This window comes from Ursus arctos, unplaced genomic scaffold, assembly GCF_023065955.2.
Source record: "Ursus arctos isolate Adak ecotype North America unplaced genomic scaffold, UrsArc2.0 scaffold_23, whole genome shotgun sequence".
In the NCBI taxonomy this organism is placed as follows: domain Eukaryota; kingdom Metazoa; phylum Chordata; class Mammalia; order Carnivora; family Ursidae; genus Ursus; species Ursus arctos.
This window is the reverse complement of record NW_026622908.1, coordinates 47,679,593-47,695,439: the sequence shown is the minus strand read 5'-3', so window position 1 is coordinate 47,695,439 and position 15,847 is coordinate 47,679,593. Positions and strand designations below refer to the sequence as shown.

Here is a 15,847-nt window from a genome sequence, read left to right as displayed (position 1 = left end):
GGCATCACCCCAGTGACCTGTGGCCCTGACCTTCCACGTGGCCTCCCCAGGCCCCCGGCACACCCTGCTTGGCCTCCTGCCTCGCGTTCGCTGACAGTGTCGGGAGGCAGCTCACCCTTGACCCCAGCCCTGGGCCTTGGGCCCCTCACCGTCCGTGGGGGCCCTCGACCTGGGCCTCGGGTGGCCCTCAGTCCCTGCACAGCGAGCTGCCTATGCCCTCTGCAGAACTCCGAGCTGGTCCTGCATGAGGGAGCCTACAAGGTGCTGCAGCGGGGACCGGGCCGAGACCCGCCCTACAAGGTCCGGTACACGGGTACCTACCTGACCGTGGAGACCCCCGGCGGCCTAGTGCTGTCCTGGGACCGCAAGACAAGCGTGTTCATCCAACTACGGCAGGACTACAAGGTGAGGGCGGGCCGTGGACCCCTCTGGGCAGGTCAGAGCCCCTCCTCCGAGAGCTGGCCCTGAGGAGGCCGTCTGGCAGCTGACAGTCCCCTGACGGCCAGGGCGAGTCCACTCACAACGCTGACTTCTGGGACGGGCATGTTGAGGCCAAACCGACCAACAGGCAGAGTCCTGGTTAGAGCGCATTCTAGCCCTCTGGCATCCCCACTCCATGGGGCCTGCCTGCCCACCTGTCCACCCCCTGCCGCCCACCTGCCTGCCTGCCCCCTGCTCACCTGTCCACGTGCCTGCCTGCCCACCTGCTGACCACAGGGCTCACCGTGCGCCCCGTCCTCCTGCACGTGCATAGGGCACTACCCTGAGCTCCCCCCCGCCAGGCCGGGCTGGGCGCTGTGCCCTGAGCCCCCGGTGCTGCCGTCCCCCGTCTGCAGGGCCGGGTCTGCGGGCTGTGCGGGAACTTTGACGACAACGCGGGCAATGACTTCACCACGCGGAGCCGGTCCGTGGTGGGCAGCGCCCTGGAGTTCGGCAACAGCTGGAAGTTCTCCCCGTCCTGCCCCGACGCCCCGGCCCCCAGGGACCCCTGCACCGCCAACCCGTACCGCAAGTCCTGGGCCCAGAAACAGTGCAGCATCATCAACAGCGCCACCTTCGCCGCCTGCCACTCTCAGGTGGGCTGAGGGGCTGGGCTCTGGCTTGGGCGGGGGGGGCACTGGCTGGGGGGCGGGCGCTGGCAGGCTGGGGCTGCCTCCTCCCCTCCTGGCCAGAACTGGGTCTGGCCTGGGCCGGGCCTCCGAGCTCGGAAGTGACGTGAGTGCCTGCCGGGCGGGAGGTCCAAATGGAGTGCCACGAGCACTGCCCAGGAGTCCCAGCCCGGAGCGTCCCCGCGGCTTTCCTTGACCACTCAGGCCTGTCCCCCTAGAAGCCATATGGACCCCTGGCATCACCTCCCTGTCCTACCCACGTTCCCCAGCCTGCCGGGCCTCTCAAGCTCTGAGGACCGGTGGTTTGCCTCGGAGACTCTCCCCTAAGGTCCTTCCTGTGACCTTCACGAGGACTCCGGGGCCCACTCACAAGCACGGTCTCAGGACCCAGGACCTGCCTGTGCCATGCGGCCGGTTTAGGAGGAAAGGGCTGCTGGCAAACATGTCTTGGGTCCACTCTGGGCTCTGCTGCTTGAGGGAGGAGTGTGGTTGGGAGGCTGCCCCCTTACCCCGAGGACACAGGCAGGGTCACAACACGGCTGCGGGGAGGGCCGTCTGTAGCCACAGACGTGATGCGGGCACGGGGGAAGGTGCCCAGGTGGGTGGGAGTCTCGGATCTCAGACTGCAGATGTGGGTGCCACACACAGCCCGCTCCTGCACTCGGGCGGGCAGTCCCCTGACGGTGCTAAGCGGACCCTCCCGCTCCCCCCAGGTCGACCCCACCAAGTACTACGAGGCCTGCGTGGGCGACGCGTGCGCCTGTGACTCGGGGGGCGACTGTGAGTGTTTCTGCACGGCCGTGGCCGCCTACGCCCAGGCCTGTCGCGACATGGGCGTGTGCGTGTCCTGGCGGACCCCGGACATCTGCCGTGAGTGGGGCTCTGCCGCGGTGGTGAAGGGTGGGTGCAGGGGTGGGGCCCGACCCGCACATGGTAAGCCCGAGACCCTTGGCGCCTAGGTGCCCACGGGCTTGCCCGTGTCTGTGTGCTTACAGACCAGCGGGGCAGGCGGCCACGGGATGGGAGGGCTGGTGAGGGACCGGTGTTCCGAGGGCAGGGCTGGAAGCAAGGGGTGCGCCCTCAGCCTCTCCCTCCACACGCAGCCCTGTTCTGCGACTACTACAACCCCGAGGGCCGGTGCGAGTGGCACTACCAGCCGTGCGGCGCGCCCTGCATGAGGACCTGCCGGAACCCGAGCGGCCGCTGTCTGCACGACCTGCGTGGCCTGGAAGGTGAGGGGGGAGGGACACAGGCAGCGGGGCGGCCACCCCGGGCAGCGCCCAGCACCTGGCCATGAGGGTGAGTCCCCTCCGTGCGCTGTGCCTGCCCAGGCTGCTACCCAAAGTGCCCGCCCAGTGAGCCGTTCTTCAGCGAGGACCAGATGCAGTGCGTGGCCCAGTGCGGCTGCTACGATGAGGACGGGAAGTACCACGACGTGGGCGCGAGGGTCCCCGCAGCAGAGAACTGCCAGAGCTGGTGAATGGGCGGGCGGTGAGTGGGTGGGGGAGCCGGGAGGGGCGCTGGCCGGGCTGGGCCCTCAGCGTCCCCTCTCCTCCTCCCCAGTGAATGCACTGCTGGTGGCCTCCGGTGCACGCACAGCCTCGCAGGTAAGGCTGAAGGGTGCCACGTGGGGCTGGGGTCTGGGGTCTGGGGCTGCGGGCTGTGCGTGAGCCGCGTGCCGGCCCTGTCTCCCAGCCTGCACCTGCGTCTACGAGGGCAGGACCTACCATTACGAAGACGTCATCTACAACACGACCGATGGGCTCGGAGCCTGCCTGACGGCCATCTGCGGACACAACGGAACGATCCTTCGCAGGGCCGTGGAATGTCCTGGAACCCCGTCCACAACACCCTTCGCCTTCACCACCACCGTGGCCCCGCTCGCCACGACAGGTGAGCCTGGCGGACGCGCTGCTGGTCCTGCCTCCCTCTCCCAAGCCCCGACCCCAGGCAGCAGTCCGGGCGGAACGGGAGGTCAGAGCGGGCGTCCTCCGCACGACCGACGGCCCCGGGTCACCCCTGCTCCTGGGCGTGGCTGGCAGGGGTGCAGAGGAGGCTGACGAGGTCCCTGTCCCCCGTGCACAGGCTCAGTCCCCACCGTCTCCACCGTGTGTGTGGTCGAGCTCTGCCTCTGGTCCGACTGGTACGACAGCGGCCCCCCCGAGCCTGGCATGGCAGGTGGAGACTTCGAGACGTTCGTGAGCCTGAGGCAGAGGGGCTACCAGGTGTGCCTGGCCCCGGCGAGCATCGAGTGCCGCGCACAGCAGCTCCCTGACACCCCTCTGCAGCAGCTGGGCCAGAAGGTGGAGTGTGATGTGACCCGGGGGCTGACCTGCCTCAACAGCGAGCAGAGCCCCCCGCTCTGCCACAACTACGAGCTGCGCGTCCTCTGCTGCGACTACCTGCCCTGCGGCACGTCCCCCGGCGCCACCACCCGGCCCGGGCCCGCCCCCACTGTGCAGACCCCGCCTGCGGAGCCCACCACGACAGCGCCCCGGGCACCAAGCAGCTCCCCGGCCTTGGCCACCACCTCCTGCCGGCCCCGGTGTCAGTGGACGGAGTGGTTCGATGAGGACTACCCCAAGTCTGAGGAGGCCGGGGGGGACGTCGAGTCATACGACAAGATCAGGAGGGCGGGAGGGGCCGTGTGCGAGCGGCCTCTGGACATAGAGTGCCAGGCGGAGAACTTCCCCGGCAGGAGCGCTGAGGAGCTGGGCCAGCGCGTGCACTGTGACGCCGGCTTCGGCCTGGTGTGCAGGAACCAGGAGCAGGTGGGCCTGTTCAAGATGTGCTATAACTACCAGATACGCGTGCTCTGCTGCAGCCACGACCACTGCGCGGGGCCCACCACCGAGCCACGGGCGCGGACCACGGCGCACACAACCACGCTGCTGTCGGGGACCACACAGGCCCACACGACTCCCACGGCGACGGGAGCCGAGACCACAACAGGCAGCATCTCCACTGGCCCCCCGTCCAGCCCACGCACGACCCCAGCAAGGACATCTCCGGGAACCCTGGAAACAGCCATAACCGAGGCCTCCACCAGCCAGGGCACAGCCGGCTGTCAGCCCCAGTGCGAGTGGACAGACTGGTTTGACGTGGACTTCCCAACCTCAGGGGTCGAGGGCGGGGACCTGGAGACCTTCGACAACATCAGGGCTGCTGGGGGCACGCTGTGCGAGGAGCCCCGGAAGATCGAGTGCCGCGCGGAGAACTACCCTGAGGTCAGCATCGACCAGATCGGACAGGTGCTCAGCTGCAGCCTGCACAGGGGGCTGGTCTGCAAGAACCAGGACCAGAAGGGGCCTTTCAACATGTGCTTCAACTACAACGTCCGTGTGCTCTGCTGCCACCCGACCCCACACTGCCCCAGCACCACCGCGCCCAGCACCCGCAGCACCGCCACCGGGGCCCCCACGTCTCCAGGGCCAGGAGCCACGACCACAGTGTCCCTCCAGACCCACGCCTCCTCCCCTGGGTCCACCACCCAGACCCTTCCCACCCCTGCCAGGACCACAGAGAGTGTCTCCAGTCCTGGTCCCTCTGCCTCCCTGGGGACCCCGACCACCACCACCAAGCCCAGCTCACCCAGTGCACCCACCACGGTCCCCGTGGTGACCTCCAGCACGTGGAAGCCCCCCGTGTCCTTGCCCAGCACGTACACCTTCGGGACCCCACTGGTCTCCACGTCCCCACTGCCCAGCTCCACCACGCACACCCTGGCCACCTCGTCCTCCATGGGCTGCAGCCCACGGTGCACGTGGACACACTGGTTTGACGAGGGCTACCCCATACCGGGCCCGGATGGAGGGGACTTCGAGACCTTCTCGGTTTTCCGCGCAGCGGGGTACAACTTCTGCCAGCACCCCCAGGACATCCAGTGCCGATCGGAGAAGGCGCCGGACGCACGTCTGGAGGACTTGGGGCAGGTGGTCCAGTGCAACGTGAGCTTTGGGCTGGTGTGCCGTAACCGCGAGCAGCCGGGGCCCCTGCACTACTGCCACAACTACCACGTGCGTGTGCTCTGCTGCGAGGACGACAGCCACTGCGCCAGCTCCACCGCCCCCGCGCCTACCACGCCGTCCCCAGTGACGCCCACCACGCAGGCCACCACGCGGGCCACCAGTACATTCCACTCCGTGCCCGTCACCCAGGTCTCCACGGCCTCCACGCTCCATCTCCGCGGCAGTGAGTCCCCACCCTGGCATCCTGAGACCTCGTCCGGACTCCCCAGCGCCGTGCCCAGCACAGCCCCGGCCGCCTCCAGCACAGGGGCCAGCCCTGGCACCTCGCTATCACCCCCCACGCCTGAGGCCACCAGCTCTCCGCCCAGCACCACCTTGGGCCTCTCCACGGCTGCCTCCAGGGCCACGGCACCCACGGGCAAGACCGAGACCTCCCTACCTGTCACCTCCAGCCACACACAGGCCCCCACGTCCCCAGTGGCCGGGTCCACGGCCTGTGAACCCCGCTGCGCCTGGTCGGACTGGCTAGACGAGAGCTACCCGGTGCCGGGGGCCTTGGGTGGGGACTTCGAGACCTACGCCAACATCCGGGCTGCGGGCAAAGCCATCTGCAAGCGGCCGCTGCAGCTGCAGTGCCGGGCGGAGGTGTGGCCAGAGATGCCGCTGCAGGAGCTGGGCCAGGTGGTGCAGTGCAGCCGGGAGGAGGGCCTGGTGTGCCGCAATCAGGACCAGGGTGGCCCGTTCAGCATGTGCTTCAACTACCAGATCCGCGTGCTCTGCTGTGAGGACTACAGCCACTGCGCCAGCACCCTGGCCACCACTGCGGTCAGCTCACAGGGCACCAGCCCGGCTTTGACCCCTGTGCTGCCCACCAGCACCACGGCCTGGACGGCCACGGCCCCCATTCCTCCGGCCCCTAGCACTGGCCAGACTGCGGCCACCCCCACATGCCAGCCCACCTGCCGCTGGACTGAATGGCTGGACAGTGACCAGCCCCTGCCCGGCCGCTATGGGGGCGACATTGAGACCTACTACCACATCCGGGACGCCGGCAACCAGATGTGTGCGGAGCCCGAGGCCATTGAGTGCCAGGCTGTGCTCTACCCAGACGTGCCGTTGTGGCAGCTGGGCCAGGACGTGCGCTGTGACGTGAATTACGGGCTCATCTGCAGGAACTACTGGCAGACAGGGGGCCGCACCTGCCTCAACTTCCATATCCGCGTGCTCTGCTGTGAGGACGACAGCCACTGCGTGAGCTCGGCCACCACGGAGCCTACAATGACCAGCATCAGCACAGGACAAAGGTCATCGGGGGTCACAGGGCTGCAGACCACGGCAACCCAGACCTCTTCCCCAGGGACCACTCAGACAAGCGCCTTCTCCACCCTGCCCACCCTGGAAGTCACCTCCCAGACAGGACCCTCTTCCCCTGGAACCGCTCCGCTGGTCCTTGTCTCCACCACCAGCACCAGCATAAGCCAAACATCATCAGGGGTCACTAAGCTACAGACCACGACCACCCACCCCTCCTCCCCCGTGACCACGCAGACAGTCCCTGTCCCCACCACCCAGACCGTTCCATCCTCTGTCAGGACCACCCAGACAGGACCCTCTTCCCCAGAGACCACCACCAGGGTTTCTGGGCCTACATCTCAGACAGGACCCTCTTCCCCTGGGACCACCACCAGTGTCTCTGGCCCCACCGCTCAGACAGGACCCTCTTCCCCTGGGACCACCCTGTCAGTCACTGGCTCCACCTCCCAGTCAGGACCCTCTTCCCCTGGAACCACTCCACTCGTCCCTGTCTCCACCACCAGCACCAGCGTAAGCCAAACGTCATCAGGGACCCTTAAGCCTCGGACCACGACCACCCAACCCTCCTCCCCCGTGACCACGCAGACAGTCCCTGTCCCCACCACCCAGACCGTTCCATCCTCTGTCAGGACCACCCAGATAGGACCCTCTTTCCCAGAGACCACCACCAGGGTTTCTGGGCCTACATCTCAGACAGGACCCTCTTCCCCTGGGACCACCCTGTCAGTCACTGGCTCCACCTCCCTGACAGGACACTATTCAGTTGGAACCTCTCCACTCGTCCCTGTCTCCACCACCAGCACCAGCGTAAGCCAAACGTCCTCAGGGAACCTTAAGCCTCGGGCCACGACCACCCAACCCTCCTCCCCCGTGACCACGCAGACAGTCCCTGTCCCCACCACCCAGATCTTTCCTTCCTCTGCCAGGACCACCCAGACAGGACCCTCTTCTCCAGAGACCACCACCAGTGTCTCTGGCCCCACCGCTCAGACGGGACCCTCTTCCCCTGGGACCACCCTGTCAGTCACTGGCTCCACCTCCCAGTCAGGACCCTCTTCCCCTGGAACCACTCCACTCGTCCCTGTCTCCACCACCAGCACCAGCGTAAGCCAAACGTCATCAGGGACCCTTAAGCCTCGGACCACGACCACACACCCCTCCTCCCCCGAGACCACGCAGACAGTCCATGTCCCCACCACCCAGATCTTTCCTTCCTCTGTCAGGACCACCCAGACAGGACCCTCTTCCCCTCGAACCACCACCAGTGTCTCTGGCCCCACCGCTCAGACAGGACCCTTGTCCCCTGGGACCACCCTGTCAGTCACTGGCTCCACCTCCCAGTCAGGACCCTCTTCCCCTGGAACCACTACAGGGCTCCCTGTCTCCACCAGCAGCACCAGCATAAGCCAGATGTCGTCAGGGGTCACTAAGCTACAGACCACGACCACCCACCCCTCCTCTCCCGAGACCACGCAGACAGTCCCTGTCCCCACCACCCAGATCTTTCCTTCCTCTGTCAGGACGACCCAGACAGGACCCACTTCCCCAGAGACCACCACCAGGGTTTCTGGCCCTACCTCTCAGACAGGACGCTCTTCCCCTGGGACCACCCTGTCGGTCACTGGCTCCACCTCCCAGACAGGACCCTCTTCCCTTGGAACCTCTCCACTCGTCCCTGTCTCCACCACCAGCACCAGTGTAAGCCAAACGTCCTCAGGGACCCTTAAGCCTCGGGCCACAACCACCCAACCCTCCTACCCCGTGACCACGCAGACAGTCCATGTCCCCACCACCCAGATCTTTCCTTCCTCTGTCAGGACCACACAGATAGGACGCTCTTCCCCTCGAACCACCACCAGTGTCTCTGTCCCCACCGCTCAGACAGGACCTTTTTCCCCTGAGACCACCCTGTCAGTTACTGGCTCAACCTCACAGACAGGACCCTCTTCCCCTGGAACCTCTCCACTCGTACCTGTCTCCACCACCAGCACCAGCGTAAGCCAAACGTCATCAGGGACCCTTAAACCTCGGACCATGACCACACACCCCTCCTCCCCCGAGACCACGCAGAGAGTCCCTGTCCCCACCACCCAGATCTTTCCTTCCTCTGTCAGGACCACCCAGACAGGACCATCTTCCCCAGAGACCACCACCAGGGCCTCTGGTGCCACTGCTCAGACAAGACCCTCCTCCCCTGGAACCACCACCAGTGTCTCTGGCCCCACCGTTCAGACAGGACCCTCTTCCCCTGGGACAACCCTGTCGGTGACTGGCTCCACCTCCCAGACAGGACCCTCTTCCACTGGAACCACTCCACTCGTCACTGTCTCCACCACCAGTACCAGCGTAAGCCAAACGTCATCAGGGGTCATTAAGGTACAGACCAAGACTACCCAACCCTCCTCATCCGTGACCACGCAGACAGTCCATGTCCCCACCACCCAGATCTTTCCTTCCTCTGTCAGGACCACCCAGACAGGACCCTCTTCCCCTCGAACCACCACCAGTGTCTCTGTCCCCACCGCTCAGACAGGACCCTCTTCCCCTGAGACCACCCTATCAGTCACTGGCTCCACCTCCCAGTCAGGACCCTCTTCCCCTGGAACCACTACAGTGCTCCCTGTATCCACCACCAGCACCAGCATAAGCCAGACGTCATCAGGAGTCACTAAGCTACAGAACACGACCACCTACCCCTCCTCCCACGTGACCACGCAGACAGTCCCTGTCCCCACCACCCAGATCTTTCCTTCCTCTGCCAGGACCACCCAGACAGGACCCTCTTCCCCAGAGACCACCACCAGGGTCTCTGGCCCCACCATTCAGACAAGACCCTCTTCCCCTGGGACCAGTCCACTCAACACTGTCTCCACCACCAGCACCAGCATAAGCCAAACATCATCAGGGGTCGTTAAGGTACAGACCAAGACCACCCAACCCTCCTCCCCTGTGACCACGCAGACAGTCCATGTCCTCACCACCCAGATCCTTCCTTCCTCTGTCAGGACCACCCAGACAGGACCCTCTTCCCATCGAACCACCACCAGTGTCTCTGGCTCCACCGCTCAGACAGGACCCTTGTCCCCTGGGACCACCCTGTCAGTCACTGGCTTCACCTCCCAGTCAGGACCCTCTTCCCCTGTAACCACTACAGTGTTCCCTGTCTCCACCACCAGCACCAGCATAAGCCAGATATCGTCAGGGGTCACTAAGGTACAGACCAGGACCACCCACCCCTCCTCCCCCGAGACCACGCAGACAGTCCCTGTCCCCACCACCCAGATCTTTCCTTCCTCTGTCAGGACCACCCAGACAGGACCCACTTCCCCAGAGACCACCACCAGGGTTTCTGGCCCTACCTCTCAGACAGGACCCTCTTCCCCTGGGACCACCCTGTCAGTCACTGGCTCCACCTCCCAGACAGGACCTTCTTCCCCTGGAACCACTCCACTCGTCCCTGTCTCCACCACCAGCACCAGCGTAGGCCAAACGTCATCAGGGACCCTTAAGCCTCGGACCACGACCACACACCCCTCCACCCCTGTGACCACGCAGACAGTCCCTGTCCCCACCACCCAGATCTTTCCTTCCTCTGCCAAGACCACCCAGACAGGACCCTCTTCCCCAGAGACCACCACCAGGGTCTCTGGCCCCACAGCTCAGACAAGACCCTCTTCCCCTGGAACCACCACCAGTGTCTCTGGCACTACCACTCAGACAGGACGCTCTTCCCCTGGGACCACCCTGTTGGTCACTGGCTCCACCTCCCAGACAGGACCCTCTTCCCTTGGAACCTCTCCACTCGTCCCTGTCTCCACCACCAGCACCAGCGTAAGCCAAACGTCCTCAGGGACCCTTAAGCCTCGGGCCACAACCACCCAACCCTCCTACCCCGTGACCACGCAGACAGTCCATGTCCCCACCACCCAGATCTTTCCTTCTTCTACCAGGACCACCCTGACAGGACCCTCTTCCCCAGAGACGACCACCAGGGTTTCTGGCCCTACCTCTCAGACAGGACCCTCTTCCTCTGGGACCACCCTGTCGGTCACTGGCTCCACCTCCCATACAGGACCCTCTTACTCTGGAACCTCTCCACTGGTCACTGTCTCCACCACCAGCACCAGCATAAGCCAAACGTCATCAGGGGTCACTAAGGTACAGACCAAGAGCACCCAACCCTCCTCCCCTGTGACCACGCAGACAGTCCATGTCCCCACCACCCAGATCTTTCCTTCTTCTACCAGGACCACCCTGACAGGACCCTCTTCCCCAGAGACGACCACCAGGGTTTCTGGCCCTACCTCTCAGACAGGACCCTCTTCCCCTGGGACCACCCTGTCAGTCACTGGCTCCACCTCCCAGACAGAACCCTCTTCCCCTGTAACCACTCCACTCGTCCCTGTCTCCACCACCAGCACCAGCGTAAGCCAAACGTCATCAGGGACCCTTAAGCCTCGGACCACGACCACACATCCTTCCTTCCCTGTGACCACCCAGATAGTCACTGTCCCCACCACCCAGATCTTTCCTTCCTCTGCCAGGACCACCCAGACAGGACCTTCTTCCCCAGAGACCACCACCAGTGTCTCTGGCCCCACCGCTCAGACAGGGCCCTCTTCCCCTGGGACCACCCTGTCAGTTACTGGCTTCACCACCCATACAGGACCCTCTTCCCCTGGAACCACTCCACTCATCACTGTCTCCACCACCAGCAGCAGCATAAGCCAAACGTCATCAGGAGTCGTTAAGGTAGAGACCAAGACCACCCAACCCTCCTCCCCCGTAACCACGCGGACAGTCCATGTCCCCACCACCCAGATCTTTCCTTCCTCTGTCAGGACCACCCAGACAGGACCCTCTTCCCCAGAGACCACCACCAGTGTCTCTGGCCCCACCGCTCAGACAGGACCCTCTTCCCCTGAGACCACCCTGTCAGTCACTGGTTCCACCTCCCAGTCAGGACCCTCCTCCCCTGGAACCACTACAGTGCTCCCTGTCTCCACCACCAGCACCAGCAGAAGCCAGAGGTCGTCAGGGGTCACTAAGCTACAGACCACGACCACCCACCCCTCCTCCCCTGTGACCACGCAGACAGTCCATGTCCCCACCACCCAGATCTTTCCTTCCTCTGTCAGGACCACCCAGACAGGACCTTCTTCCCCAGAGACCACCACCAGGGTTTCTGGCCCTACCTCTCAGACAGGACCCTCTTCCCCTGGGACCACCCTGTCAGTCACTGGCTCCACCTCCCAGACAGAACCCTCTTCCCCTGGAACCACTCCACTCGTCCCTGTCTCCACCACCAGCACCAGCGTAAGCCAAACATCATCAGGGACCCTTAAGCCTCGGACCATGACCACACACCCCTCCTTCCCTGTGACCACCCAGACAGTCACTGTCCCCACCACCCAGATCTTTCCTTCCTCTGCCAGGACCACCCAGACAGGACCTTCTTCCCCAGAGACCACCACCAGGGTCTCTGGCCCCACTACTCAGACAAGACCCTCTTCCCCTGCAACCACCACCAGTGTCTCTGGCCCCACCGCTCAGACAGGACCCTCTTCCCCTGGGACCGCCCTGTCAGTTACTGGCTCCACCACCCATACAGGACCCTCTTCCCCTGGAACCACTCCACTCATCACTGTCTCCACCACCAGCACCAGCATAAGCCAAACATCATCAGGGGTCATTAAGGTGCAGACCAAGACCACCCAACCCTCCTCCCCGGTAACCACGCGGACAGTCCATGTCCCCACCACCCAGATCTTTCCTTCCTCTGTCAGGACCACCCAGACAGGACCCTCTTCCCCTCGAACCACCACCAGTGTCTCTGGCCCCACTGCTCAGACAGGACCCTCTTCCCCTGAGACCACCCTGTCAGTCACTGGCTCCACCTCCCAGTCAGGACCCTCCTCCCCTGGAACCACTACAGTGCTCCCTGTCTCCACCACCAGCACCAGCAGAAGCCAGAGGTCGTCAGGGGTCACTAAGCTACAAACCACGACCACCCACCCCTCCTCCTCTGTGACCACGCAGACAGTCCATGTCCGCACCACCCAGATCTTTCCTTCCTCTGTCAGGACCACCCAGACAGGACCTTCTTCCCCAGAGACCACCACCAGGGTTTCTGGCCCTACCTCTCAGACAGGACCCTCTTCCCCTGGGACCACCCTGTCAGTCACTGGCTCCACTTCCCAGACAGGACCCTCTTCCCCTGGAACCACTCCACCAGTCCCTGTCTCCACCACCAGCACCAGCGTAAGCCAAACGTCATCAGGGACCCTTAAGCCTCGGACCACGACCACCCAACCCTCCTCCCCCGTGACCACGCAGACAGTCCCTGTCCCCACCACCCAGATCTTTCCTTCCTCTGTCAGGACCACCCAGACAGGACCTTCTTCCCCAGAGACCACCACCAGGGTTTCTGGCCCTACCTCTCAGAGAGGACCCTCTTCCCCTGGGACCACCTTGTCGGTAACTGGCACCACCTCCCATACAGGACCCTCTTTCCCTGGAACCTCTCCACTCGTCACTGTCTCCACCACCAGCACCAGCATAAGCCAATCGTCATCAGGGGTCATTACGGTACAGACCAAGACGACCCAACCCTCCTCCCCCGTGACCACGCAGACAGTCCATGTTCCCACCACCCAGATCTTTCCTTCCTCTGTCAGGACCACCCATTCAGGACCTTCATCCCCTCGAACCACCACCAGTGTCTCTGGCCCCACCGCTCAGACAGGACCCTCTTCCCATGGGACCACCCTGTCAGTCACTGGCTCCACTACCCAGACAGGACCCACTTCCCCTGGAACCACTACAGTGTTCCCTGTCTCCACCACCAGCACCAGCATAAGCCAGACGTCATCAGGGGTCACTAAGGTACAGACCACGACCACCCACCTCTCCTCCCCCGAGACCACGCAGACAGTCCCTGTCCCCACCACCCAGATCTTTCCTTCCTCTGTCAGGACCACCCAGACAGGACCCTCTTCCCCAGAGACCACCACCAGGGTTTCTGGCCCTACCTCTCAGACAGGACCCTCTTCCCCTGGGACCACCCTGTCAGTTACTGGCTTCACCACCCATACAGGACCCTCTTCCCCTGGAACCACTCCACTCGTCCCTGTCTCCACCACCAGCACCAGCATAAGCCAAACGTCATTAGGGACCCTTAAGCCTCGGACCACAACCCCACACCCCTCCTCCCCTGTGACAACGCAGACAGTCCCTATCCCCACCACCCAGATCTTACCTTCCTCTGCCAAGACCACCCAGACAGGACCTTCTTCCCCAGAGACCACCACCAGGGTCTCTGGCCCCACTGCTCAGACAAGACCCTCTTTCCCTGGAACCACCACCAGTGTCTCTGGCCCCACCGCTCAGACAGGACCCTCTTCCCCAGAGACCACCCTGTCAGTTACTGGCTCCACCTCCCAGACAGGACCCTCTTCCCCTGGAACCACCCCACTCATCACTGTCTCCACCACCAGCACCAGCATAAGCCAAACGTCATCAGGGGTCATTAAGGTACAGACCAAGACCACCCAACCCTCCTCCCCCGTGACCACGCGGACAGTCCATGTCCCCACCACCCAGATCTTTCCTTCCTCTGTCAGGACCACCCAGACAGGACCCTCTTCCCCTCAAACCACCACCAGTGTCTCTGGCCCCACCACTCAGACAGGACCCTCTTCCCTTGAGACCACCCTGTCAGTCACAGGCTCCACCTCCCAGTCAGGACCCTCTTCCCCTGGAACCACTCCACTTGTCCCTGTCTCCACCACCAGCACCAGCGTAAACCAGACGTCATCAGGGACCCTTAAGCCTCAGACCACGACCACACACCGCTCCTCCCCCGAGACCACGCAGACAGTCCCTGTCCCCACCACCCAGATCTTTCCTTCCTCTGCCAGGGCCACCCAGACAGGACCCTCTTCTCCAGAGACCACCACCAGTGTCTCTGGCCCCACCGCTCAGACGGGACCCTCTTCCCCTGGGACCACCCTGTCAGTTACTGGTTCCACCTCCCAAACAGGACCCTCTTCCCCTGGAACCACTCCGCTGGTCCCTGTCTCCACCACCAGCACCAGCGTAAGCCAAACTTCATCAGGGGTCACTAAACTACAGTCCACAACCACCCACCCCTCCTCCCCCGTGACCACGCAGACAGTCCCTGTCCCCACCACCCAGATCTTTCCTTCCTCTGCCAGGAGCACCCAGACAGGACCCTCTTCTCCAGAGACCACCACCAGGGTCTCTGGCCCTACCTCTCAGACAGGACCCTCTTCTCCTGGGACCTCCCTTACAGTCACTGGCTCCACCTCCCAGACAGGATCCTCTTCCCCTGGGTCCACGTATAGGGTCCCTTTCTCCATCACCCAGACCCTTCCCACCTCTGCCAGGACCACAGAGAGTGTCTCCAGTCCTGGTCCCTCTGCCTCCCTGGGGACCCCGACCACCACCACCAAGCCCAGCTCACCCAGTGCACCCACCACGGTCTCCGTGGTGACCTCCAGCACGTGGAAGCGCCCCGCGTCCTTGCCCAGTACGTACACCTTCGGGACCCCGCTGTTCTCCACGTCCCCACCGCCCAGCTCCACCACGCACACCCTGGCCACCTCGTCCTCCACGGGCTGCAGCCCACGGTGCACGTGGACGGACTGGTTTGACGAGGACTATCCCATACCGGGCCCGGATGGAGGGGACTTCGAGACCTTCTCGGTTTTCCGCGCAGCGGGGTACAACTTCTGCCAGCACCCCCAGGACATCCAGTGCCGATCGGAGAAGGCGCCGGATGCACGTCTGGAGGACTTGGGGCAGGTAGTCCAGTGCAACGTGAGCTTTGGGCTGGTGTGCCGTAACCGCGAGCAGCCGGGGCCCCTGCACTACTGCCACAACTACCACGTGCGTGTGCTCTGCTGCGAGGACGACAGCCACTGCGCCAGCTCCACCGCCCCCGCGCCTACCACGCCGTCCCCAGTGACGCCCACCACGCAGGCCACCACGCGGGCCACCAGTACATTCCACTCCGTGCCCGTCACCCAGGTCTCCACGGCCTCCACGCTCCATCTCCGCGGCAGTGAGTCCCCACCCTGGCATCCTGAGACCTCGTCCGGACTCCCCAGCGCCGTGCCCAGCACAGCCCTGGCCGCCTCCAGCACAGGGGCCAGCCCTGGCACCTCGCTATTACCCCCCACGCCCGAGGCCACCAGCTCTCCGCCCGGCACCACCTTGGGCCTCTCCACGGCTGCCTCCCTGTCCCCAGCCACCTACACCTTGCTGCCAGTGACAGTGACCACCTTGTCCACATCCGTCCTCCCCACACCGGGCCCCCCCGTGTCCCCCAGCTTCACGACACGGTGCCTCTGCCGGGCGTTTGGGCAGCTCTTCTCACCTGGTGAGTGGTAGGGCCCGTCATTCCGTGTCCACTGTCCACCCCGGGCACCTGTT

General features: G+C 64.3%; 1 protein-coding gene across 1 annotated transcript in view; it reads left to right on the top strand.

Annotated features, from left to right (window-relative positions):
* MUC5B (mucin 5B, oligomeric mucus/gel-forming) overlaps nt 1–15,847 on the top strand; it is a 34,788-nt gene that overhangs the window by 11,858 nt on the left and 7,083 nt on the right. Inside the window, 8 exon segments of the mRNA XM_048217637.2 lie at nt 226–405; nt 837–1,076; nt 1,823–1,979; nt 2,213–2,341; nt 2,441–2,585; nt 2,673–2,716; nt 2,805–3,002; nt 3,195–15,794. Of these exon segments, the coding sequence (XP_048073594.2) occupies nt 226–405; nt 837–1,076; nt 1,823–1,979; nt 2,213–2,341; nt 2,441–2,585; nt 2,673–2,716; nt 2,805–3,002; nt 3,195–15,794 (13,693 nt within the window).